The 27,188-nt window shown below is 49.3% G+C and overlaps 1 protein-coding gene across 1 annotated transcript in view; it reads left to right on the top strand.

Moving 5' to 3' along the window:
• Positions 1–27,188, top strand: part of Clnk (cytokine dependent hematopoietic cell linker) — a 120,654-nt gene that overhangs the window by 71,202 nt on the left and 22,264 nt on the right. Inside the window, exons 4-10 of the mRNA XM_070013233.1 lie at positions 1,865–1,950; positions 4,349–4,490; positions 5,872–5,960; positions 11,113–11,158; positions 23,102–23,127; positions 23,237–23,256; positions 24,317–24,439. Of these exons, the coding sequence (XP_069869334.1) occupies positions 1,865–1,950; positions 4,349–4,490; positions 5,872–5,960; positions 11,113–11,158; positions 23,102–23,127; positions 23,237–23,256; positions 24,317–24,439 (532 nt within the window). The remainder of the gene's footprint in view (positions 1–1,864; positions 1,951–4,348; positions 4,491–5,871; positions 5,961–11,112; positions 11,159–23,101; positions 23,128–23,236; positions 23,257–24,316; positions 24,440–27,188) is intronic.

Here is a 27,188-nt window from a genome sequence, read left to right on the forward strand (position 1 = left end):
TAACCTTGTCTAACTTAGCCGTAGGGAGGTTGGGCACTGATTCACTATACTGACTTTAAGTAAGATACCCTGAGCCGGCGAAGTCAGGAAGGAGTGTATGTATACCTGAGAACTTAAATCCGGGCAGTACAGGTAGGCTTGTGTGCCCAGCAGCTTTCACCTTGATCTTTCACTTTCAAATGAGGAGTCCGTAGACGCTGTGGCCCCTGGATGCCTAGAGTAATGGCTGGAGGACTGTTTGAAGACCCCTGCAAGGGATGAGCTCATGGGTGTCTGTGAAGCAGAACTGGGAAAAAGAGATGCACAATTTGCTTCCGATGAGCACCGAGGGGAGAGCAAATTCCTCCGGCAGAGCTGAAAGCCCTGCTGAAGACTTGGGGCTGAGGCGGGAGGGCGAAGCTTTGGTCATGCGGTTGAACTTCAAACAAAACATCTCACTCCTGGGCACTGAAACTTCAGGGCAAACAGAGTCTGGAAACTGCGAGTGAACATCCCACCCAGACCACATGCGCCTGGACCAGTCATAGCTATGTGGGGTGCAGACAGGGAAACCCCACCACTCGACAGGGCAACGTTCGGCACCCAAGTCTCGCAAGTCCTGAGCCTTGCATGCAGCCACATTGCCAGAAAGTCACAGGCCAGGATTTGGTCCTAGAACCTCCCATGAAATATAGACGTTGTCTTCCTTCTACCCTTGAGTAGCAGTTCTGCATTGCTAAATAGAAAAGTCCAAAGCTGGCCCTCCCCAGGAGAACAAAGCATTAACGACTCAAAACCTCAGGAGAGCTTAACCATGACAACTAGTTTCAATATCTTTCCTAGTAGAAGGCAAACGCAGAAGCAAAGAGCCGAAGGAACACGGGCGGCTCTGTTTCCTGGAAGACCTCCAAGACCATCCCCCACTCCTCTTGCGTCCACTCTGCCGGGTAGACGGACGTGGTTTATCTGCCAGGGATCTGAGATGGAGTGGACGGAGCTGGATGGGTCAGGAAGGTGGGAGGCAGAGCGTCCAGTCCCAGGGCTGGGGTACAAGGCGGTCCCTACAGCCGCTGCCTCCTCGCGCAAGTCCTAGACACATCCCGTGAGCTGCACTTCCACCAAGCCCCTCCCACATCAGTGACCCCGCAGGATAGGGGGAGGCCCAGGCACGACCCCCCTTCATTCCCTACTCTGCTATGCTTTGGGAGTTCAGGGTGAAAAGACTCAAGTCCACGGAAATAATGCGCCTGCAGCAAGATATGGAGCAGCCTTAAAATGACCATGTGTGTTTGGGCTCCTTCCTACCGACACAAAACGGTTTTGCATTTGTTTTTTAAAGTGACAGAGAAAAAGGAGGAGGGGGAGAAAGGGGGAGGAGGGCGGAGAGGAAAGGGGAGGAGGGGGGAGGGGAGAAGAGAATGAAGAGGAGGGAGCAAGGGAGAGGGGGCAGGGAGGGAAGGGGAGGAGGGAGAGAGGAGGGGGAAGATGGAGAGGAGAGGGGAGGAGGGGGAAGAGAGGGGAAGGAGAGAGGAAAGGAGGAAGGGGTGTGTAGGGAAAGAGAGGAGAGAGGGAGGAGGAGGAGAGGGGAGGAGGGGAAAGGAGAGGGAAAGAAGGAGGGGAGGGGAGGAGATAGGAGGAGGGGAAAGAAGAGGGGAAGGAGGAAGGGGAGGGGAAGAGGGGGGAGAAGGGCAAAGGAGAGGCGAAGAAGGAAGGAGAGGAGAGGGAGGAGGAGAGGGAGGAGGAGAGGGAGGAGGAGGGGAGGAGAGGAGAGGGAGGAGGAGAGGGAGGAGGGGGGAAGGGAGTTGGGGAGGGACGCCTGGTGGGGAGGGAGGGCCCAGGGCTTGGCAGTGACCGGCACGTGGTGACACCCACCTGTGGTTGGCAGGCCAGTGCCACAGCCTCAAGGAGCCCCCACCGGCCCGCAGCCAGCCACGCCCCCTCCCCAGCGCCAACGCCTCCGCTTCCTGCAAAGTAAGTGGTTTTCTCCAAGTCACCTCTGCACTGAAAAGAAAGAGAACTTCCACCTGTCATGCTTTCCTGGCCAGGAAGCCTGCTTCTCAATTCGTGGGTTTAAAGCTATGGAGAGGAGATGCAGGTCAGTGCGCGTGGGAGGGTGAAGGCTGCAGATGCAGAGGGCGCCAGCCCTGCCGGTGTGCAACGAGAAACACACCGCCCAGCACCCAGGGGGTGTGCGCTGAACCAGCTTTCCGGACAGCAGTTTTATAATAGTAACTAGACTCTATTAACTATCTCCTTTCTGTTGGCCCCATAATCCCATGGGAGAGCTTACACTAGACACTCATGTAAACAGCAGGAATTCCCCATCACATTCTCATCATCTGTTTTAATGGCAGCAGATTGGAATCATGCTAGATAGTCAGTATAGAAATGTCCTATATGTTGTGATAGAGACATCTTTTGAAACCACTCAAAATATTTGTAAAGAATGTTGACAACTAAAACTTACAATGGATAGCATTGGCTCAAATATCTAACATTGTAAGTGGTTATATTGGGAAGCAATATATGCAGATAAATTAAATGGCTTATAGAGAGATGATAATGATAGATTAGATAAGATAGATGGTAGAGTAGATAAGACGGACAGACCGAGAGATAGATGGATAGATCGACTAATGGATGGATGGATAGATAGATAGATGATAGATAGAGATAGATAGATAGATAGATAGATAGATAGATAGATAGATAGATAGATAGATAGATAGATAGATAGATAGATAGATGATAGAGATAGATAGATAGATTGATTGATTGATAGATTGATAGATAGATAGATCTGCCTGTAAAATTACTGGTGTATGGTTATTTAAGGTAATAATAATTTACCATTTTAATTCACCTTCCCTGCCATGCATGGTGGCACCCGCCTGTAATCAGGTGAGAAGTCGTGAGCAAGGTCAGTTGTGCGTTGGCGTTCCTCCAACCTTGTGCCTGGTGTCTTAGCTCCTGCTCCTATTCCCAGGACAAGCAGGGCCTATCCTCTGTTAAACTTCCCTTTGGATAACTTGCCCGACCCCTGACTTCCTGTGAGGCCCACCTTCCCCGGTGCCAGGCCCTGACTTCCTGTGAGGCCCACCTTCCCCGGTGCCAGGCCCTGACTTCCTGTGAGGCCCACCTTCCCCGGTGCCAGGCCCTGACTTCCTGTGAGGCCCACCTTCCCCAGTGCCTGACTCCTGACTTCCTGTGATGCCCACCTTCCCCCGTGCCTGACTCCTGACTTCCTGTGAGGCCCACCTTCCTCAGTGCCAGGCCCTGACTTCCTGTGAGGCCCACCTTCCCCGGTGCCAGGCCCCTTCTGGGCTGCCCATAGACCACAGCTTCCTACCTGCAGCAGTGCTCTGAGCCAGCGGAGCCCCCAAGTGCCTGCACAGAGGGGCCTGCGCAGTACAACTGGGAGAATGCTTCCCCGGAAGTGAGGCATCATTACTATTACCCATAACAACTGCTGAGATCTGGGGCTGGGGAGCGAACCCCTCCCCCCAAGTACTCTGTTAGGGAACTAAGGCAATGCAAAGTGAGACCCTACACTCAATCTTGCAATCCCAATTCCTCCCATGGTAATCAAGACACCCCTTAGAGGTTTCTGTATGTGCTGTGAAATAAAGTGAACAAAGCACCAGCACCTATTAGGCATGGAGCAAAGGTTAAGGGAGTCGTGGAAGGGAGGGGTGAGAGGACAGGCTTGGGAGTCTGTTGATCTCTGGCTCCCTCTGGTGGTGCTAAGCAAAACAGCAGCTGTCTGGGTGATCTTTACTGAGTGCTTTCCACCAGATAGCTTGCTCAGATTTTACATACAGTGTCTGCTGACTTCTAGTTGCCAGAGTTATGCTATAATCTGTATTTCCTTGACTCTTGGGCATGTGCATGCATGAGCACGTCAGGGTGGGTGACTAATTCCCAAATAGGTTTGGAAGCCTAGTGCTGGTGGCTCATGCCTGCAATCCTAGCTAGTCAGGAGGCAGAGATCTGAGGATCACAGTTAGAAGCCAACCCAGGCAGAAAAGTCCCTAGGAGACTTTTATCCCCAATTAACCACTAGAAAACGGGAAGTGGTGCTGTGGACCAAAGTGGTAGAGCGCTAGCAAAAGAGCTCAGGGACAGTGCCCAGGCCCTGAGTTCAAGCCCCACAACTGACCAAAAGTCAATAAATAATTTTAAAATAGGTGTGGAATATTAGGGAGACATCTGTAGAACTCTGCCTACACAAGAATTAAGCTTCCAGGTATGATCCTAGACCTGTAGCTGCTACTGAAGCACTTTGTTTCTTCCCTGAGCTCCTCTGGGGCTGTGAGCTTTGTCCACAAACCCTGTTCCTTCCACTCATGCCGATGCCCCGTATGCTTAGCAAAGGCACTTGGCTGCAGTCCTGAGCAGAGCCGCGTACCCCATTGATGACAATTACGAAGACCCTGAGCTTCAGCTGGCAGAAGCGTGGACGACCATGAAGATTTTACCAGCCAGGCCGCTAAAGGAATCTGAGTACGCAGGTAACACAGCCGGCTGGCCCGGGAGCCTGAGGTGCTTCTGATCTGTGCGGCTAGGACGTGGAGAGATTATTCAGAGATACACAATCCCAGGGGGAAATCCTGCCTCCAGGGCTTCCCAGCCAGGTGACCCAGAAAAAGTCTCTAGTACTTACCCTCTCTATTGGGAGATAGTGTTCATCACTTGAGAAGTGACCCCGGAGTTGCATGGTAGGAAGACTTTTATGTCTTAGGTTCACATTGCTGGTGGACAGCCTATGACTTGTAGTAAGACGCAGCAGTGAATCCGCTCATTCCTAGTGGGCAGGCTTAGTTCCACATGCAACTTTGCCTTTTCCTACCTGGAGTCCACAGGGCTGTCAGCAGGTGCTATGGAGGTTGGATTAACCAGACTGTGTAGATGTGTTGAATATGTATGCATGTGGTTATATATATATATATAAGCATAAATATGCATATATACACATGCATGTACATGCAGATACACATACATGCATATATAACATATATACATGTGCATGTGCACATATACACATGCAGATACACACATACATGCAGCTATGCATTCATGCACACATGCATGCTCATGCATATATACATGTGCATATACACCTATAATATGCAGATATACATGAACATGTGGCTATGCATGCACACATGCAGATACCTGCATCCATGCACATGTGCATATGCAAATATATGCATGCATATACATGCATGCATGCCAATGTACACATATACACCTGAATGTATATACCCATATATTCATGCACAGTGTGCATGTGTGTGTAAATATACAAACCTATATACAAACACATGCATACACACATATGTATGATTTCTGAGAGTGTAGCCCACTGAAATAACTCTACATCACTTTCTTTGGAGCAAATCACCTTGTAAAGAATGGTGATCATCTTCTGTTCATTTACTATATCTGTGTCACCAGAGATACTCATAGATCATAGATCAGCACCAATCGACAAGCCATGGTCTTAGAGTTGCTCAAGAGACACAGGACAAGCCGATTCTCCTCAGACAGGTGTGGATCTAGTGGCAGAGAAGCGTGATTGGAGTGTCCAGAGCAGGACTGGGGGGGGGGGGAGGTGGGGGGGGGTCTGGGGAACTTTGGCCAGGTGTGGCCTAGCTCCGTGCTTTCAGGGTTGGTAGAATTTCTCAGTTAGAAGGAACTGGAGGGGAGTCCAGACCAGAGCCTGGGTTTCTGTGAACGGGGACAGAGCTGTGGCTGTCTTTCATGGCAACACTCATCGGCGGAGTACAGGTGGGCCTGGGTGTCCTGGCGGGTTTGCAGACTGGGTTTGCCAATGGGTGAAGATCCAGCCAACCGCAGGGTGCTGAGTTGGATGTCATTCTCTTTGCACAGACACACGCCATTTCAAGGCGGTGATGGACAACCCCCTCCCGTCACCGCCGGACCAGCAAGGCCGGAGGAGCAGGCAGATGAAGCGAGAGGTGAGTCACAGAGCCCTGAGATTCAGACATGAGCAGCTGCTCCCCGCCCCAGTGGAGTGTTAGACCATCAGCATCTAAAGCTCCATGCAGTTCATGGAGGCTGGTAGGGTTCTAGCCGGTGGAAGAATCTAGAAGGGAAGAGCACTCACACTTTTGCTCATGAGAAACTGTGAGCCGGGCTGCAGGCCAAGGACTTTCATATCGATCTCATCTAACCCACTACTTCTGCAGCGCCAGAATCTGAACTCCACTTTTTCTGATGATAATGCATCATTTCTCCAAGCACTAGCGGCTCATGCCTGTAATCCTTAGCCAACACAGGCAGCTGAGATAGAAGGAACAGAGTTTGAAACCAGCCCAGCCAAAAAAAGAAGAAAAAGGGGGGGGGGGGGAGCTATGAGATTATCTTCAATGAAACAGCAAAATGTGGAAATGGTGCAGCTGTGGCACAAGTAGAAGAGCACCAGCTTTGAGTGAAAGGACTAAATTAGAGCTCCAGGTCCTGAGTCTAAGTCTCAGTACTAACTAGCACATAAAAAATAAAAACAGGGGTTGGGAAGGTGGCTCAGGGGTAGAGCGCTTGCCTTGCATGCGTGAGGCCCTGGGTTCGATACCTCAGCACCACATAAGCAGAAAAAGCCGGAAGTGGCGCTGTGGTTCAAGTGGTAAAGTGCTAGCCTTGAGCTGAAGAGCTGAGGGACAGCGCCCAGGCCCAGAGTTCAGGCCCCGTGACCATCAAAAAATAAATAAATATTAAAATATTAAAAACAAATCATGTGTGATTTTGCCAAGCCCTCAGCAACATCTTACTGCATGGTAATAAATACGTCCCACAACCCTCTGAGCAGCCTGGTCTATGGCCCAGAAGTGTGATCCTCCCCAGCAGAGTACAAACATCCAGTAGGACGCCAGACACGGTGGCTCCCGTCTGTAATCCCAGCTACTCAGGAGGCTGAGAGCTGAGGATCATGAGTCAACGCCAGCTCAGGCAGGAAAGTTCCTGAGACTCTTCTCTCCAATTAAACACCAAAAAGCTGGAAGTGGAGCTGTGGCTCTGGCCAGGGGTAGAGCACTAACCTTGAGCAAAGCAACTCAAGAACAGCACCCAGGCCCTGAGTCAAGCCCCAGGACACACATTTAAAAAAAAAAAAAGAAAAAAGAAAAAGATGTCTATTGGGAGGCTGTAATTTAGTGGATACATCTTGTAAACAAAAATGTACATAGATTTTTTTAAATGAAATATTGTCACATGTTTCATTTACTTAAGTGAGAAATTCATAAAATAAAGATGAACGGTGCCTGGGACAGCAGGGTTATCGATCGTAATATTTGGATGAATTCCACGTGTGCATTTTCTAAGTGGAACTACCCAGATAGAAGAATCCATGCTCTGAACGCCTGCCTCTCTTTCTTTGTACACCGAGGTCCAGGTAGCAGACAACTCTCCCTGCAACCAACAAAGATGTTCCCAGGCACGGCTGCTTGCAGCTGGACCCCACCCTGCTGGGGAATTTTTAATTTTATTTTTTGTCAGTTTGTGGGACTTGAACTCTGGGCCTGGGCGCTGTCCCTGCACTTCTTCAGCTCAAGGTGAGTCCTCTACTGCTTGAGCCACAGCGCCACTTCCGGTTTTCTAGTAGTTTATTGGAGATAAGAGTCTCACGGACTTTGCTGCTGGCTTTGAACCTCGATCCTCAGATCTCAGCCTCCTGAGTAGCTATCATTATAGGCGTGAGCCACCCGCACCTGGCTTACTTATTTTTTATTTAACCATTGGGTGAAAACATGTGAAAAGTTTTAGAGTTCGTGTTGTAAAATTCTCTCTCCGTTTTAATTTGTCCTCCCAGAAACTCTTCGGGAAGGACCGCTCATAGGCCTGTTGCTAGAATGGAGTTTATGTGTGTGATATGTTGTAGGGAGGGAAGGTGTGGGGGCATGCGCATACTCAGGCTCTGGGACTTGAACTCAGGGCCCAGGCGCTGTCCTTTCACTTTGAGTTCAAGGCAGGTGCTCTGCCAGCCACAGCCCTACTTCTGGCTTTTTGGTGGTTAACTGGAGATGAGGAGATGAGAGTCTCACGGACTTCCCTTCCTGGGCTGGCTTCAGATCAGGATCCTCAGATCTCAGCCTCCTGAGTATCTAGGATGACAGACAAAAAAATTCAAACGCTCCCTGGCAAGAAAGCAAAAGGATGAATGCTAGCCCGCAAAGCCATTTACAGTGTCTCCAACGGAGATGGAGAGCCGGGGGTCGTGACCCCCAGCGCCTCCTCTCACACGCGCTCCAGGCATGCGCTCCAAGTGCAGCACCAGCCAGAAGCAGACTCATTTACAGATTCTGGGGAACGTCGGCAATCGCCCAATGAGAGCAGGATCGGAAGGGCAGAGACTGGACTAAATGAATGAATAAAGCGCACTTCCTCCTCAAAGGAGATGTGCAGGGTGAAGGTCCTCACCCTGCTTTGCTCTTCATCATAGAATATTTGCTTTCCCTCTCTGAGTTTCCGTTTCACCTTGGAAGCCTCGTGGCGGTTGTAGTAATCCACATAGAACACCGGGCAAGGCACACAGCAGTCCACAAGCAGCATCTACATGAGGTCAGGGACTGTTGTAGCCCCCAACAGAGCACGCACCTTTATGAAAGCACGCAGGAACCAAATGGGCACACACGAGCAAGCCTCTGTGTCTCACTCCACCCGGAAGATGGCAGGGCTCTTTCATGGGAAGAAGCCCACCCACAGCTCCATGTCTCTTTGGAGCTCTTCTGCTTTGCTGGCCTCTTGGCTGACCTGGAGAAGGTCTCCCATTTGGTGCAGCCCCACAGGGGCGGGGCCTGTGTGACAGGGCGGGGCTGTTCCAGGACACTGCTGGGAGGTGAGCGGACAGCCTGGCCAGAAGCCAGCGGCTCACACTTAAAATCCTAGCTGAAATCTGGAGGATCACCGTTCGAAGCCAGCCAGGGCAGGAAGAGCACATGAGACTCTGAGACTCTTAGCTCCAATTAACCACCAAAATGCCAGAAGTGGAGGTGTGGATCAAGTGGTAGAGTGCCAGCTTTGAGCAAAAAAAAAAGAAAAACCTAAAGGGTAGTATAGCACCTAGGCACTGAGTTTCAAGACCCAGTACTACCACAATAATAGCAATTATAATTACTAATAACCATTGTAGACAGCCCCAGGCTGAAAATACTCATTTGAAAGGTTGAGTTTTCTTTTACCTAAAACTTCTTGATTACCAGCCCCCTTGTATGCCTAGGTGAGCCTTCATGCATAGAAGGATTTTAGGAAAAGCAATCATTTGATCTTTTTAAAACAGCTACTGTAGAATCTGAACCTCCTCCCTCCTGGGTACTTTATGTCCCTTCCAGCTCCCACTGTAGCTTCCGTTATGACTAATTTCTCCTGCAGACAGATCACTTTGCAAGCAAAAATTGCAATCCCATCTCATTTAGCCAAGTAGATTTACTGAGAGAGGAAATAAAGGAAGGGAAGGAGAAACATGAGGGGAAATTCTGACTGGGAGGGACATCGGCTCATATATTAAGCAAGGTCTTAGCCTCAATTCAGATGGAGAGCGTGTTTCACGTTTCATAATCAGTGTTCGAAGAATCACGTCTTCATGACCAGCAGATGATCTTCATCGCGGTCTCATTTCCCAGCACGGGCTTGATTAGCTCTGCACATTTCGGCTGAGATTAAACTATCTGTGAAATGGATCTCCAGTCAGCCTTTCAAAGGCCCGTGCGCGCTGCTTGCGTTGCTTGCAAGTTTGCCCTACACTACGGCTATATTTATTAAGTACTTACTGCACACCAAGCACTGTGCCATAGGCACACAGATGCCAGCCGGTGCCCAGCCCACAGCAACCCGCACTGGCCATAGTACTGTCATGTGATCACTGGGACCTGGCAGGGTTCACCAGGCCGCTCACCGCCCACCTGCCCACCTGCAGGAAGTACCTCTCTCCCACCCCGGTAACACCACCAGCCATCAGTGGCTCTCCATAGAGGTTTTGCCCTCGGGTCAATGTTTTCATTGCTGCACTAGGAGAGTGCTACTGCCACCTAGTGGATGGAGACGGAGGCGCTGCTGAGCACCATCCTGTGAACTCAGGGGACACCCTCTGTCCAGCCCCAAATCCCCGCAGCTGCGGAGATCTCAACACCCATGTTCTTGTGGCTCCCTACCTCTCCCTCCCCAACCCGGGCTGCTGCTCCCCTCTTCCTCCATGTCCTCTCTGGGGTAAATACAAGGGCTCAGCCTTCCCCCGAGGTCGGAGGTCAAGTCCCCCTCTCTTCCCATCCTCAGCCAGGACACAAGCCAAGGCCCAGTGCTCACCCAGGCTGACAGGCTTAGCGATGAAGGCTCCACCCTCCTGTCTTCTTACTGCACAGCCATCCACAGCGCAGTGGCTGTAGGTACCCGGCACACAGCACCCCATCTTGTCCCCTTCCTCAGGGGGAGCAGAGTAGCCCCCCTCCATCCCACAGATGAGGACGCAGAGGCCCAGTCGGCCCAGGGCTCCCAGAGCCAGCGTGTGACAAGGCGGGATCACCACCATGACCTTCTCAGCTCCCGCCCCCTGTCATCCTGACCTCCATGCTGACACAGCCGTAGACACTGACTTCTCTATGATCAGGCTACAATCCCTGCGGCCCGGCGCCCATGGCTCATGCCTGTCCTTCTAGCTACTCAGAGGCTGAGCTCTGAGAATTATGGTTCAAAGTCAGTACAGAACATACGCAGCCAAGAACTCATCTCCAACTAACCAGGCCAGAGACAGAAGTGGAGGTGTGGCTCAAGTGGTAGAGCACCAACCTCAGGCGATGACAAGCTAAGTGAGAGCTGCAGGCTGTGAGTTCAAGCCCCAGCAGCAGCCAAAACAAATGAGGTTCCTAATATGCTGAGTGCTCTCTCCAAAATTTCACAGCCATAAGAGAGAGGATTGGGTTTTAGACCCAAGTCTTTTTATTCCCAATAAACCCAAGATGCAGCTGTGCCTACAGGCACGTGTTGGCCAAGCACCAGCTCACAGTGGCAGCTGCTAAGAGCTGTGTGTCCATACGCATTCACCCCTAGCTACGTGGCCAGGGGAGTTCTGGGGGTGGCACTGTCCTCATGGAAGAACTAATGGCGCCATCTTGTCTCCTACAGGCATGCGAACCCCACTCCCAGCACAGCAGAAGCCCACACCTTGCAGGTAAAGTCACATCCCCAAACTCTGAACGCTGAGTATGACAGCGGTGTGCTCACTTCCAAGATGGCGGCCTTGTGTCTCTGTCTCTGGCCATGGGTTATCTTCCCCACGGCGGTCTGTTCAGCTCCCTGTCTGGAAATAGATATCTAGTTCTAGAGACAAAAAGCTCCTTGCCTCCCCTTCTTGATGAAGAAATCGATAGGGCCAGCTCATGTTCTCTATGGAATAATTTAAGGAGGGAATCATTTCAAACAGATATAGATTGCATGGACTATGGAACTATGTTATTTCTCCAAGCATCTACCTGGAAAAAAAAAACCCACAAGATAGAAATCTAATGTTTTTAAAGTCAATTAATTGTTTGAAAGCTTTAGGCAAAAAATATATATATATATTGAATTTGAAGAGGGAAGTACAGGCTCAATCAAGCCTGTAAGGAAAGAATCAATTCCACTGGCAGGAGAAGCACAAATGGAGGACAGCTACGGAACGAAAATCGGCTGCTCTCCACCACGGAGCCCCCTCCCCTGTCCCGTGGGCCCTGGGCATCTTGTGTGCAGTGGGGAAGGAATGGCCGTCCTGTGCTTTACGTTTCCTAATTGGGAAGCACACTGGACTCACCCTTTAAGTTCTGATGCTGGATTATGCGATGTCTTCCTAACGTCTCCCTGTAAGGACGTTGACTCACAAGGGAATGGAGGAGGCCCAGGATGGGTGGAGAGGGGCCAGGGCTGGGGTGCAGACGCCCTGGCGGGCAGCACCCCGAGGCCCCCGGGGGGAGGAGGACAGCACTGACCCCTCACAAGGGGGCTCTCGCCTCCACCATCTTGTCACGATGACAAAATACCCCAGGAAAACAACTGGCAGCCAGGAAAGGTTTGTCTGGCTTCTGGTTTCAGCCGGGGCAGTCGGTGGTCAGCGGGTGAGCCAAGGAAGGAGAGCCAAGGTGTCCTGCCATCCCCCGGTCAAGGACACGCCTGCCGTAACCTAACTTCCTCCCCTCAAGTCCCATCTCCTGCGGTGTCCACCAGCGCTGCAGGCCGAGCCCAGGCCTCCGCAGACAAACACCACAGGGCTGAAGCTCAGTGCCCAGCCCTTCTCCGGCCTTGCTCTGACCCACACTGGACCTCCCCCACCAGAAAGGAGAGGGCAGGGCTGCCCACCCGAGTCGCAAGGCACCACGGGTGTCAGGGCGAAGGGGTGGAGGGGTGAATAAGGGACATGCAGCAGCGGAGAGCACAGTACACGGAACAAGGAGAGGAGCTGGGAGCCAGGCACAGCTTGCCCAGGGCACGCCACCTTTCTGAGTGATTCCTTCTTCTTGCAAACATTGAGCAGGGCCGGGTACCAGTGGCTCATGCCCTTAATCCTAGCTTCTAAAGGAGACCGAGATCTGAGGGTAGTGGTTGAAAGCCAGCCTAGGCAGCAAAGTCTGTGAGGCTCTAATCTCCAGTTAACCACCAAAAAAACAGAAGTGGGGTGCAATTCAAGTTGGAGAGTGCTAGCCTTGAACAAAAAAGCGCAGGGTCAGAGAGCAGACCCTTAGTTCCAGCCCCAGGACCAGCACAGCACACACACAAATGCCACACACACACACACACACACACACACACACACACACACACACACACACACACTGCTGAGTAGGAAAGGTCAGATGACAGCTCACTTTGGCTGCTAAGCTGGATGTGGTACAGCCATGCAGAAAGGGCCCTCCTCCCCCTGCTCCACTGCACAGCGTGGAGGTTTTCTAGCTGATTCCCTCCATCCTGCCAGCTCAGCACAGGACAGCTTTCCATCTCTGCTCCTCACTGGCCCTTCGTAAGAGTGACCACTCAAAATTTACAGCCCTTCATACAGTCACACACAGAGGTATTGGCTCATCTACACAATTTAAGTTGGCTCAAATGTAGTTAGTATATATCAGAGTGAATCTCGGCAGAGTGAACCTCTCAACCCCTCTCACAAAAGAAATTCAGACGCTAGAGTAAGACAGTAACAGAGTCAGAATACTCCATGTCTGTACATCATAAAGGAAGTGGGAATGTCAGGTGAGTCTGGAGGAGGGAGGACAGACAAGATGGGGGAAGAATGACCTTGAACAAGAGGCACTAGACACTTAGACGGACATGATCTGTTGCAAACGCCTTGTACCATTTTTTGAAGTTCAGAAATTTTCTTTATTTTTTAAAGTGGTACATAGCCCCCAACTTTGAGGTACATAGCCCCTGACTTTGAGTTCTGCTACCCGCCATGATATATTTTCATTCTTGGGTGAAATGTGTAATATTTTTGCTTCTCTTGACATAATTGCCACTTTCCATGAAAAGCAGTTTGATTTTTCAACTGAGCTTCCTGGTAGTCGAAGCAAAAAGTGAAACAAACTCCTTATGTGCTGTAACCAGCAAACCAGCTTGTCAGGGAGCTTGCTGAGGGTGTATCTCCCAGGGTGGGGACATTGGTTGGTATGGCAACCAAGTATAACTGCTTCTTAAAGCAAACCCCAGTGTCAGGAGAGTCAGGAAGTTCAGAGAGACCCTGCTGAGGCTCACTGGGGTCTAGGATTGCTGGCTGGGAGGCGGAGTAGAAGACAGCTTCTGTACGAGTTAATCTTCATCTCCTACATTCCAAAAGTGACCAGTGTGAGCCTGGCATAAGACACAACAGAGAGGAAGAAGCTAAAAACCGGAGGGTTAAAATGGATACCTCCACATTGAGGATCAGGTGTCTCACTGGAAAACCCTTGGGTGATTTATGTGTTTATTGCAAAATGTTGATGCAAAGGTGATTTAGTCATTCTCACAAAATGTCATAGAAAAGGTGTCACTTGGTTCAGTAATGGGAGATCTCCACGGTGACATTTTTCATCAACTTGAGCAGTTATAGACTTACGCTAATGTGCATTTTGTCTGATTTTTCTTGCGATCATATTCTGACATTATCTGCAGCCCATCAGATTTTAAGGACTTCTCTCCCCTTGGAGGCTGACCAGTTTTGTTGTTGTTTGTGTGTTTGCTTTGCTTTGTCTTGTGTTTCTTTTCCTAGAAAAGAGAGTTTATCTGGAGGCAAATAGTTACAGGAGAAGTTGGTGGTGATGAACTACTCCCATTAACCAGAGATTCAGAAGAAATCTCATTTTCAGAGCGGAGCTGTAATTTTCAAATGTGACATGGCTTAGCTCCGGAGAAAAACCAAAGCTGAGAATAAAGGTCTCTAAAATGCATTTCTCTTTGCCCTGGATGTGAACCAAGCAAGAACTCTAAACCAATTTCCTTTGAAATGACAAGCACACTATATTCAGCTGTGAATTTATACAGAAATACAATAAACCACCCAAGAAAAGAAAAAGGAGAATTATGCGTAGGCGAATGAGCACGTATATCCAGAAATACAAGCTTGGCTGAAAAGAAGCAAAATAGAATTCCACACAGTGCCCGCAAAAGGCCTTTGTCCTGGTTTGCTTTTCGGTCATTTCAGCTGCTGAAGAAATGAGATTCAGAGGTGAGTTTGGAGTTCACCTGCTTGCACACACTCCCTCCGTGAGGATTAGCAAGCGAGGTGGCTTGCTCAGGGTCAAGCACCACGTAGTTGGAGCCAAGAACCAGACCGTGTGTTTACTCCTCTGCAGAGAGGTGCCCAGGGCACAAGGAATTTGCCAAAATGCAAATTAATTCCATAAATTAATTCCTCTGGTTTGCTGTCTCCCATTCATCTAAACCAATGGCCTAGCACCCAAGACCCGAGCTACCGCCCCTAGTGGTAGAAGTTGGCAACACACACATCACAGTGATGGCCTTTGGTAGTCTGTGAATTGCATCTGTAACAAAAATAGCAAGCCTTGGGTCTTAGGGTTGATCAGAAATGAATTCAAGATTCATCTCCTGTCATCCTGGGGTTTCAATTTGTTTCAGCCACAACTCATGGCTCAAAAGCAACCCAGGCATTGCTACGCAGGGATCTGAGTGAATGCTGCAAACTTGATTAAAACTCCCGTGAGAACAGACTGCAGAGTAGTGATCTTTCTCAGCGCTGCAGAGGAAAAAATAAGACTCAGAACTGGAAGGGCGTCCAATCGCTGGGGCCATGAGTGTTTCCCTACAGAGGAACAGAACAGTCACACACAGGAGGAGAATTCAAAGCAAGGTTTTCAATCATTAAAGCCGTAGAACATCCAAGTAACATTTCCCCAAGGAACACTCCAATTCCTAAGATCCAATACAGGAACTACTAGACAAAATCACCATACAACCATTTCAAAATAATCTCTGTAGACAGATACATACATACATACATCTATATAGACCTTTTATATAGATGTACATATATAGATATAGGTATATGGATACATCTATCAATAGATCTACCAGTAGTTATATAGAGATACATAAATATGAATTATAGATCTATTCATATGGATGTATACATAAACCTTCTATATCTATATAGATATATATGAAGCTATCAATTGATATGTGTGTGTGTGTGTGTGTGTGTGTGTGTGTGTGTGTGTGTGTCTGTGTCTGTGTGTATGTAAATACTTTTTCTGTGTAGCTTTGGATCGGCTCTGTTTGCTCTGGACTGGGTGGCTCAGGACATTGAGAATTAACTCCAGAGGCGGCCCAGGCCAGCGGGCCAAGCCAGTCCGCCTGCGTGTGGACTCCAAGCTTGCGAGGCTCACACACAGGCCAGCAGGAGAACGGGTGCCTCTGTTCACCAGTGACCGCGCCACGCAGCCCCTCATTGTGATGAGGAGCAGGCGTCTGCGGGGACACCGGAGGGCACCTGTGGGCACAGGGCCGCTTTCCAAGTCAGCACACACACACATGCGCGCGCACACACACACACACACACACTGTCCTCCTGTGACCTCTCCCCACAGGCCCTGGCTCTCCAGAGCCCACAGCATCTACATTGTGCAGAAGGGACTCAGGATGCGTTAACCTTGGGAAACACTGAGTTAAACAAGAGTCAGCACCTCTTTGCTGGATACTTTTCCAGAACATGCTGGAACCTGGGAACCCTCCCCTCCCCCCCCCCCCCGCCCCTCTTCCCCATCCTCTTCCTCTGCCCTGGTACTGGGACTCTGTAGAATGGTTGCCAGCGACGCAGTGTCTTCTGCTGTCGCTTTATATCCATTTCCCTTCCCAGTAGTTTCCTGAGCGAACGGGGTCATGTGCTTTGCTGTTGCATTGATGTATATTAACTGTATGTGTGAGCGGTCCCGTTTCCTATACAGTCAGTCAGTCGGAGCCCTCTGGCTCCGTGGGTACCACACCTGTAGATTTAACCAACCCCTACAATGACACTTCAACCCACAGTCATCCAATCCAACCTCTCCTCTAATAATCCCTATTCTACACGCAGACCCGGCTCTTCTTTTGATCTTTAGCCTGCACCTGCGGCAGAGGATGTGCAGTGCAGGTCTTTCCGGGTGAGGTCCTCCAGGTCCATCCCTGTTGCTAGAATTGGCAGGATTCCGTTCCTCTTTATAGCCGTCGACATACACCCATTTTCACTCACTCATGGACGAGCACGCAGGTTCACTCCCTATCCTGGTTGGTATTTAGTGGTGACAGTAAGAACATGTGTGCATCTTCTGAGGCAGATCGTCAACTGCAGCAAGCTACCTCTGGAGGAGCCCGGGTCATCGTCCCCTTCATCTGTGGGGTCTGCCCGCCTCCCCGCCCACCCCTGAGGACTGGTGGGGGAAGGGAAGCTTGCCTGCTCTCCTCCCTCCCTACTTATTTGCCCTCATTCCGCCTCCTACATCACAACATGAAAACGGAGACTCTGAGTAATAGACATGGAACTGGTCTGTTAATCGTCGCTGTACGCTCCTCCCTCCATCTCTGTGGGTTCTACACTCCAGTAGATCAGTAGGTTTAACCAACCACCAAGGAGAAATATTGGAGCAAAACTGCTGTGTCCCCTTGAGCAGACTCTTTCCTGCCACTTCCTCCCTGCGCAAGGAAGCAGAGCCACGATTCCCGTAGCATCTCCTCGGCTGGAGGTATTACACGTCACCCAGACGAAATCTCCCGCATACAGGCCAGCGCCCTTGGTGCTGTGCAAATTTTGTGCCATATTTTATAGTAGGGACTGAGCACCCATGGATATGGGGGCCCATGGGGCGGGGTCTCCAATCCAATATTCTGGGTGTGCCAAGAGAAGGTTGGGAGGAGACTATGCTGACTTCATCATGACCTGCACCTGCTGCTCCTTAATTGCTCAATGCACCGTAAGTCCCACAGTAAGCACTCTTTTTTGGGGGTGGGGGGTCCAGTCGTGGGGCCTGGACTCTGGGCCTGGGCGCTGTCCCTCAGCTCTTCAGCTCAAGGCTAGCGCTCTACCACTTGAGCCACAGCGCCACTTCCGGCTTTTTTTTTTCTTTTATTTTTGCTTATGTGGTGCTGAGGAATGGAACCCAGGGCCTTAGGCATGCAAGGCAAGCGCTCTACCACTGAGCCACCTTCCCAGCCCAGTAAGCACTCTTTATGTATCTGTTTATCCAACCAGACAGAGTTCTTAAGCCGGGGAGGCATATCGTCCTGTGGCTCTGGTGTCAGGGCTAAGTGCTGGGTTGGCTTTGTGCCTGGTCCCTGAGCACCAGGGGTTATCATCAAACTGAGGAACTCAAAATCAGGTGTACTAAGTTCCACCTGGGGAAAGTACTGTCCCTCCAGGAGGGCTGCCCACTGCCCTGGGTACTGAGGTACTGAGACCACAGGCCCCCAGGAAGCAAAGCCACACCCTCGGTGCTCAGGAGGGAATCGCCTCCACACTAGATTGGGGAACAAGGAGTCCTGGGTTCAAGTCCCAGCGTTACTGATTCCGAGCTATGAGACCAACCACAAGTAACTTCTCTAAATTCCTTCTGCATACATCACCAAGTATCTGTCTGTTTGAAAGGTGATGACCAACCCAAAAGCCAGGACCCAGTTACCGCCCTGTGTGTGTGCGGTAGGAGGGGAGCTCAGTAAGACCCTCACGGCTCTCTCCCCCCTCCTGCAGGCTCAGCCCTTCTCCCAGCCCGGGGACCTTCTTCCCACCCCACCACAGCTCTGGTCCCATCTGTGTGGTTTAAACCTGATGAATTTATAAGCAGAAGCCATCCATCCCAGCTACTAACGATTTATGAATCCCAGTTCTACACACAGCACTGTCCACAGTGACGGTGGTAACACCACAGGGTAGCTACATGCGCCCTCTGCTGGAGCCATGGCGATACTGTGCTACCAGTCACTGCTTCTGTGTCTGGTGTCACAGAGCCCTGGAGCCTGCGGCCTCTGTCACCCTCCCCTTAGGCAAGGCCCAGGGCAGCGGCAAGTCAGGAGGTCTGGAGGCTTCTGTCCCAGTTCATTCTAAATAGAGATGAGTTATCTTCCTTCCTTGGGCCTTCCTATCCTGTCTACAGAAATGTAAGAGAACCCCACGTCTCCAGCATGCATACACACATACACACACACACACACACACACACACACACGCGTGCACACGTACACACACACACACACACACACACACACACACGCACACACACACACCCCTGGCCCATCCTCCCTTAGCCTATCCCTTTACCCTCCCATCCTGACACGCCCAACTCAGCAGAGAACACTGTCCCCGGGTTGGGTTAGAGAAATGTCCTCTTCCCCCATTCCCCAGCAACCCCAGCCTGAGAGCTGTAAAAGCCATTGTGCTCCATCTTGAACCTCAGACCTTATTTAAGGAGCTGCTGTAGCCTATCCTTAGCTTCGCTTGGCGTAACCCCCTCCCTACTGCACCCCAAACAATTGTTTTCGGTCATTTACTGCTGCAATGAATTCCAAAGGTTTCAATAGGCGTGCTGCTCCCCGAGAAGGCCCTGCCAGATATACTTTATTAGCCACTTGCGTTCTAAGTTGCTTCTTTGGACTCTTCCATAATTCATCATCAGGACACGAAACCCTAATGGTTCACTTTCGCATATCATAAAACTCCCAGACATAATAAATTTTTTGATTGAGGCCAGGTCTTATCCAATTTTGTCCAAAGTCTGTTTCTCTAATTACAGAACATTACACGGATGGTCTGCTCCTAAAATTGTGGACTTGCATGATTGTATTTCATAGATAAAGGGGAATGCCAACATTAGCACAAATTGGTTGGAAGCAAAAATGAAAACTAAATATTATTTTACTTAACCCTAACCATCCACAGAACTCGATGCTGTTGCCTGGGCCTCACAGCCACTGAAACTGAAACCCAGGGAAGCGGCGGCTCCAAGTGGTAGAGCGCTAGTCTTGAGCAAAAGAACTCAGGGACAGCACCCAGGCCCTGAGTTCAAGACCCAGGACAGCCAAAAAAAAGAACATTTAAGTAACTTGTCCATGGTCACTCAGGAAGTGACACAGATGGGCTGAAACCCAACTCAAATGATGTCAAAGCTCCTACCGCTACCTAGTGCATTACTGCTCCTTCTGTCAGAAGATGAATTCTTGCTTCTTATCTTGTTTCTCAACCCTTTGAAGTCTAGATGAGGATGCAAAAAGCTCAGAGAAGCAAGGCAACTTAAATTTAGTTGTCCAGCTCATCATTCTTAGCAACGGAAGTAGATCACAAACTGCAAGAAACATAGAGCCACTGGATATCTAAAAAAAAAATATATATATATATATGCATGTAAGTCTCTGATACATTTTGCTTATGAAAGGATATGTAGCACACAATTTAAATTCATGGTGAAACCAGGTTCTGATGGCTCTTGCTGTAATCTTAGCTACCCAGGAAGCTAAGATCTAAGGAACAGAGTTCAAAGCCAGCCTGTGTAGGAAAGTTCAGGCCAGCAAAAAGCCAGAAGTCAAGCTATGGCTCAAGTGATAGAGTGCCATCCTTGAGCAAAACAACCTAAGGGACAGCACCCAGGCCTTCAATTCAAGTCCTAGTACAGTATCAAAAAATAATAATAATTTGTGGAAGATATATACCCTTGATCATCATTCAGTGAACACAATTTTTTTCTTTTGAGGTTGGATCTTGCTACAATAATCCAGGCTGACCTTGAACTGTGATCTTCCAGCCTTGGCCTCCCAAATGTAGAGATTACAGGTTTGCACACCACTCTTGGCTCAAGCTAGTCAATCTTCAATGTTTTTGATGATTTTTTGCCAAATCCTTGTATCTATTGATACAATAACAAACACAACTTCTGAGCTGAGCCAAATACTAGCAGCACATGTCTGAGTCTGGGAGCTCAGTAACAGGTCAGTAAATCATCCCAGAACCACAACCATACTTTCTCCATTTTCCCATTGTTCAAAACCAAATGGCTTCAGGCGCCACACACTTCCACACTGACCTTAGAAACATTTTCTTCATAAAGCTGTCTTCAGTGTGGACAAGCCACAAAACAAGTAAAACTCTGATGTGTAGATTGCCAGTTCCCATGGTGTACATACTCTCAGCATGCAACGTGCTCATGAATATGAACTTGGGAAGAAATGCCAGTTCATCGTACAACAATGTTTGAGACAAAATGCCCAGCATGGATACCAGAGGGGTGACTATCCTCAGCTAATGGTGCATTTACATTACTGATCTTTAATGGTGGCTGTATTTAACAACCAGGTCCTCCAACACGTCACCAACAGGCTATCTCCAAGAAGCTTGCTCACCTAACATTGCGAAGTTCATTTCTCCCTGACAAATTGTGCAGGGCAGTGTCAACCCAAGATCCATCAGGCAGGCAGACATGCTGTGCCCACCTTTGGCATCCACAACCCCAAAGCCCTGAACTTCCCTGCCTGACAGATCTGAAGAAGGAAAAGCAAAAGCCACGTCTCTCCAGAGAGGTCGACAGTGAAAACTCTGGCCACCAGAGGGCACACCTTCCAGTCTCCTCCACAGGAAACGGTCGGAAGAGACTGAGCAACCATTTGGTCCTCTCACTGGACAGACAGGAAACTTATTGCATTTCAGACTGTGTACTTAATTAAGAGTGCAAATATACATTGCCTCTAATTTTCCATTAAGTAATAATAATAATCAACAACAGCAACAACTGTAACTGCAGGGGTGCCTTAAGACCATGCCTTAAATTGCTTTAACTCATTTACTCAACACACTGCTTGCCATGAAGTGTACAAAGTCCCTCCCGCCTTTCTTGCTGAGTACATACTGCTCACTCCTTTCTCAGCCTGTGATGGAGTATAAGCATCTATGTACAGGCCTGTTAGTCCACCAATTAAAGAATTAAAATGTAGGAGAGTGCTGTAAACAGACAAAGCAAGTTTGTGTGAAGGCAAAAAAGAAAAGAGTGAATGGACTTCCCACAGAGAGGGGCCTGGGAGCTCAGGGCTAAGTCAATGAATAAGAGAGAGAAATCACAGCCACCTAAGCGAGGTGAAGAGGTATGTCTAAAAATAAACAAATACCATGTTCCCTGCGGAATTGCCAGGAGTCAGTCTCCCCTATTTCTTTTTCTTTTTAAGAGCTCTTGGAGAGCCAAAGCTAATTTCACAAGGAATGTCATCAAGTCAGGCATCAGAAATCTTCCCCACGAAGCTCTTTTAAGTTGATGACATAAACAATCAAATGAGGGGGAAATAACGGTCTGGCTTTTAATTTGGTGCCAGAAGCAACATCCTGTAATCTAAGCTTGTTGTAATGTCATTGAGATGGCCAAAGATGTACCCATAGCGCGACTAGCAGTGTGAAAGCACACTGGGATCATTTATGGTTTGGATTTTGATCACATTGGGACATCTGTTACCTCTGCTTGGAGTCTTTTCCGTGTGTGCTAATACCAGGATTTGAACTCAGGGCCTGGCTGTCTTGTTCAGCTACGAAGATCAGTGCAGCAAACTGGGCCAGGATTCGGGTGAGGTGTCACACTCCTGTCACTAGAGTCAGAGCCTTCCTGGGATGTCTCCCACAGACCCACAGAATAACTCGCCACAGCCGTCTTTACAGATGAGCAACGCTGCTCCCTCCTCCAGTGGGCTTTCTCTGACCTCCATCCTAACTCAGCTCTCCTCCCCTGGCCCTCCGTACCTGAGATTCCCAGGGCTTTCCTGCTGTTTGCAGTCACGTCCATGACCTCAAGTACGCACCTGTCGGTGTCAGGAGCAGTGGCAATCACCTTACCATGGCGCCCAGAACCTAGAACGTAGCCTGTGGACAGCCCAGTGCTGAGCTCGGTGAGATGCCTTCTCCCACTGGACGTTCTGGCCTCTGCACCTGGTCCCCAGCTTAGCTCAGAGGAGCAGCTCTATCCTTACCTTTGAATCGGATTGAATCGTGGGTATAAAACTACCTAGAAGAGAGAGCAATCTGTGGTGCCTCCCGCTCTGGCTTTTCTAGGGAGAGCTGGTTCTGAGGACTCATTCTATATCATCCGTTTCTTAGCTCATGCTCATCCGTTAAACAAAGGTGTTGGATGCTGGTATTTTTTCTAATTCTTTGATGTTATTTTCTCTCCTGCTTAGAAGTAACTTCATAAGGGGCTAAGCAGAAAATGGGACTGATTATAGACAAGGATAGAAAATCAAAATACTAAATGTTAAATTATATTAAATATAATTAGTGTCTGGTCACTATAGCTCCACTCATTGCGTCTTAATCGATTCTTTCCCTCATTAATTATTACATAGACAGTGTTAATTATTATGGTTAAATATAGGAACATCAACCCTCAACAAGCCCAGTGGCTAGGAGAGTCACCCCACCCCAGTGAATTGCTTAGTCTTCCAGTTACTAGCTAGGCCCTGCAGGTGAAGCGCTTACTGCTCCATATCTCAGGTTCTTCATTAGCACAATGAAGGGGAAGTTTAATAAAACCCCAGAAGTCAGCTGTGTAGGACCGTGCTGGGTTCTGTGTGAAAACCCGAGTCATTTTCACAGAACCTTATATAAGAATAACATCCAATGACACTTCCCATATTCACTGGTGACCTCTCTTTTATGTTTTAGGAGACAGACCCACAAAAGGAAACAAGGTAAGAATTAGTCAGATTTTTTTTTTCTATTTGTAAACCAAAATTAACCCTTGGTGCTCCTTCCCAAAGAGAAATATACTTAATTTTGGATTTTCTTTCCTTTTATCAGATTCCTTTACCACCTCCTCGGTAAGACAATCAACATCGTATTTTCTTTTTATATTGTACTTGGATAAGATGTGCCAGTGCTTGAAAAGAAGACATTTGGTATTGGAAAAACTTAACACAAGACTTCATTCATCTGCTTGCTCATCCTCCCATCCACTGTCATCTAGTTGATATGCCTTCCCCTCCGTTTCTACCTAAATGTGGGGGTTTTTTTCATTATTTTTCTGTTTCTCACAATCATGAAGTACAGCTATAGGGAAAACATAGGAAGAAGTAGAGATAGAGATGATGGAGATAGATAGCTATGGGTTTGGATGGAGATATGTCCATATATATGAATCCAAATGTAAAAACTGACTTAGAATTAAATCAAGGGACTTAGAACGCATGAATACATGTTCACGTACGTGCATGCATTTATGTCCAAGACATACATGAATGCCAATACACAAATGGAGACGAGCGGCTGCATCTGCTTGAGCTGGCCTCTTCCGTGGCTCTGCCTGAGCCTGCTGTCCCTCCTCCTTAGCCCTGACCACACGTGGTGGTCCTTCAGCCTTTGCTCCTCCCTCTGGGAGAGAGCATCCCAAGCCCAGAATTGCGTCTCCTTCCTGTCTTCATACCTAGCACCTACCAAGGTGGCTGATGATGCTTTTTGAATGAATGAGCCAAAGGCTGGAGGAAATGGGTGAGTGAGGCGTTCATTGACTTCCAAACAGCTTCGTGTTTCTTTAGGGAGTGTTCAAAACTCAGATCTTCCATCCTGGGAGAAATTTTCCCAGGCCTCCTACAGCTAAAATCAGTGGTGTCCTGAAAGTGATATTTGACACCTGTAGTGAAAAGTGATGGTAGGGTGATATATGCACACCTGTAGAGATTTGTGTCACACCCCGGAGGAAAGGACCCAGGACCAGGAGGACAGTCGGGAGGGAGTGGAAGGAAGATGCCAAGGTTGGAGTCACCTGCTCTACAAAGCAGTGCCCTTCCAGCTGGAAGCGGGGGGCGGGGGCGGGCAAATTGGGGCTCTGAGGAGCAGCTGTGTAGAAGACCTGTTCTGGCCCCTCTGGGACTCTTTCCACAGGCCTCCCCTCACTCTCCCAAAGAAGTACCAGCCCTTACCCACAGCACCCCCTGAGACCCCAGTATCAGCCCTGGACAACTGCACACCTTGCCACACCTTTCCAGAAGCCCCAAGAGGCCCCAGGTAAGAGACTTAGCATTGCCACTGGTGACGTGGCTGAGAGGTGTGCCGGGAGGGGGGTGGCGGGAGGATCTCTCCTCTGTGAAGACCGCCGTGGGCTGGGCCAGTTATTGCTGCAGGGAAAATAGTTTTACGGATCTATGGTTTTCATCTGCACAGAAAATAGCGCTTCTTTGTCCTATTGAAAGACTTGCTCACTTGAGGCCTGAATTAATGATGGCATAAAATGCTAAACGTCCACAGGCAATGCATCTAAAAGCCCAAAAGTGCTTCAGCCCGTCCCAGGACCAGTCCCCATCCCGCCTCCCAGCCCCCAGGCTGCAGTGAGCACAATGCCACCTTTCCGTGTAAATGATCACTGATAAGCCTGAGCACGCCAACCCTCGGGTATCAGGGCTGATGATGCGGCCAGTCTCTGTTCCCACGTGTGAGCAGCTGGCTCTAACCACACAGTGTGGCTCACCTGAATGAGCAGTTCCTTTTTTCCCCCAAGAGAATTTGAATTTCCCGGTTACCTGGTAGAAGAAGGCAGAGCAGAGCTCAGCAAACCTTCACGTCCTTGCCCAGGTGGAGTGGAGCTTCTGGCTGCAGGTGTGCGGCCAGGCCCGGGCCCAGGCCCAGCTAGTCAGGAACTTCCTCCCGCAGTCCGGCTCTTAAGCCCTGGTGGAGTTCAGTGGGAAACATGGTCAGCACTGGTTTTGTTGGAGTTCAGTGGGAAACGTGGTCAGCACTGGTTCTACCAGGATCAGCAGCAGCGTCTCAAAGGCTGCAGTGCCACCTCTGTCCCTCCTGGCGGTCTGGTGACTGTCCCTTGTCTTTTCACTCTCTTAGCCAACATGGACACCTGTCTTTTGAGATGCTCCGTCTATCCTTTGTGTTGTGATGACCGCCCTCTCTGCTGGTCCTGCTTGAAACATAGATTCTCCTTGGTCTGGAGTGATAGATTTGGGGTCACGGTTCTCAGCTCAGGGTGTCTGTGCCCTCCCTCCCTGCAAGCGCATAGTTAACCACTTGTGGACAGCTTTCGGACGTGATAACAGGAGAGAGAGAGATGCTACAGGTTCCCACTGAAAAGAAGCCCGGTGCTTCCAGGCAAGCTACAGGGTGCAGGAGGGCCCAAACTTAGAAGGCTCATGGGCCCAGGTGAAAATGAAATCACCTTAGGAAAGCCTGTCCAAAACTTTTCCCTAATCCGAGGATTTTTTTCCCCTTGGTGGTTAAGAAAGAATGCCATTAATGTGAAGATTCAATGATTTCCAGAAAATACATCACAGCACGTATTTATAACTAATGGTGATTATTGCAGCTGGGATTATTGAATCCTTTTTGTTTGTGCTGTTCTTGCTAGGTATATCTAACCCTGGCCCTCCCACCCCACAAAGAAAGACAGCTCATTCACTGCCCAAACTCCCCAGCCTGCACCTGCTGGATTCATATTCTTTTCTTCTGCAGCTTCCAAAGGCAACAAATCAGATCAGATCAGGAATCACCAAAGTTGCTCTTTTTGTGTGTGTGTGCCAGTCCTGGGCCTTAAACTCAGGGCCTGGGCTCTGTCTCTGAGCTTCTTTTGCTCAAGGGTACCATCTGCCACTTGAACCACAGAGCCACTTTCAACTTTTCTGAGTAGTTTATTAGAGATAAGAGTCTCATGGGGACTTTTTGCGCGGACTGCCTTTGAACCTCAATCCTCATATCTCAGCTCCCATGCAGCTAGGATTACAAGTGTGAGCCACCAGTGACAGGCAGACAGTTTTTGTTTATTTTTTCTATTTGCTTGCTTTTTAATGTATGATCCAGGGTATCTGAATTGCACTCAGGTGGGAACTGAGACTTTTTAAAGCTCCACCAGGTGAATCTCATGGGCAGCCAGAGCTAAAACCAGAGGGTTTTTGTTTTTTGTTGTTACTGTTGTTTGAGGTTTTTTGGTCAGTTGTGGGGCTTGAACTCAGCCTGGGCACTTTTGCTCAAGGCTAGTGCTCTACCACTTGAGCCACAGCTCTGTTTCTGGGCCCAGAGTTTTAGGCCCCAGGTTCAAACTCCTGGGCCTCCTCCTATCAGGTCCAGCCATGCCTCCAGCTGCCACATAAAGAGATATGGGGAAGGGCAGGAAAGGGAGATTTGGTAACAGCAGAATATAGACATGAGCTGTAGGTTTAAATAAGAAAATAATCGGAGGAGGAGGTGCAAAGTGTTGGTCACTACACAACAGTCCTGGCCAGCGTGAGATCTGGTTGGCCATCAGAGAAGGGTTCTGTAATGCTATCTCAGGTAGGGACCAGTGTGGTAGAGATAAGCAAGTCACCGTGGCCTGGCATGCAGCCTGGCCTGTGCAGTCTGTGCTGTTCCCTTTCATGGCGGGGAGAGGGGGAGTCTCTCTCCTCTATATGAAGAGATGATTCACCAGTTCTGGCCTTCATGGATTCAAAGGTAATAGCAAAACAACTGCCAAGGCACCAATTCAAAGCAAGAACACAGATACACAGTGGAGGCCCACATGCCAAGCGCTCCTGCTTTAATTCGTTCATGGACCCAGGTAAGGAGTCTGTGCTTTTCAGCCAAGTCTACTTCTAAGTAACTGTTAGGTATGGCATAAGGAACCCAGAGGAAGAGGGTTCTAGGAATCTGTGACCAAGGCCCAGTGTTGGATACAGGGCTTCCTCCATCACCCAAGTCCCTCTGCAGCTGGACACATCACTCGCCCACACTTCCACCGAGCGCCGCTGCCATGTTGATGTCTTATATCACTGGGTTC

The sequence above is a fragment of the Dipodomys merriami genome, unplaced genomic scaffold (assembly GCF_024711535.1).
Source record: "Dipodomys merriami isolate MVZ:Mamm:240054 unplaced genomic scaffold, mDipMer1.0.p SCAF_9, whole genome shotgun sequence".
Lineage (NCBI taxonomy): Eukaryota > Metazoa > Chordata > Mammalia > Rodentia > Heteromyidae > Dipodomys > Dipodomys merriami.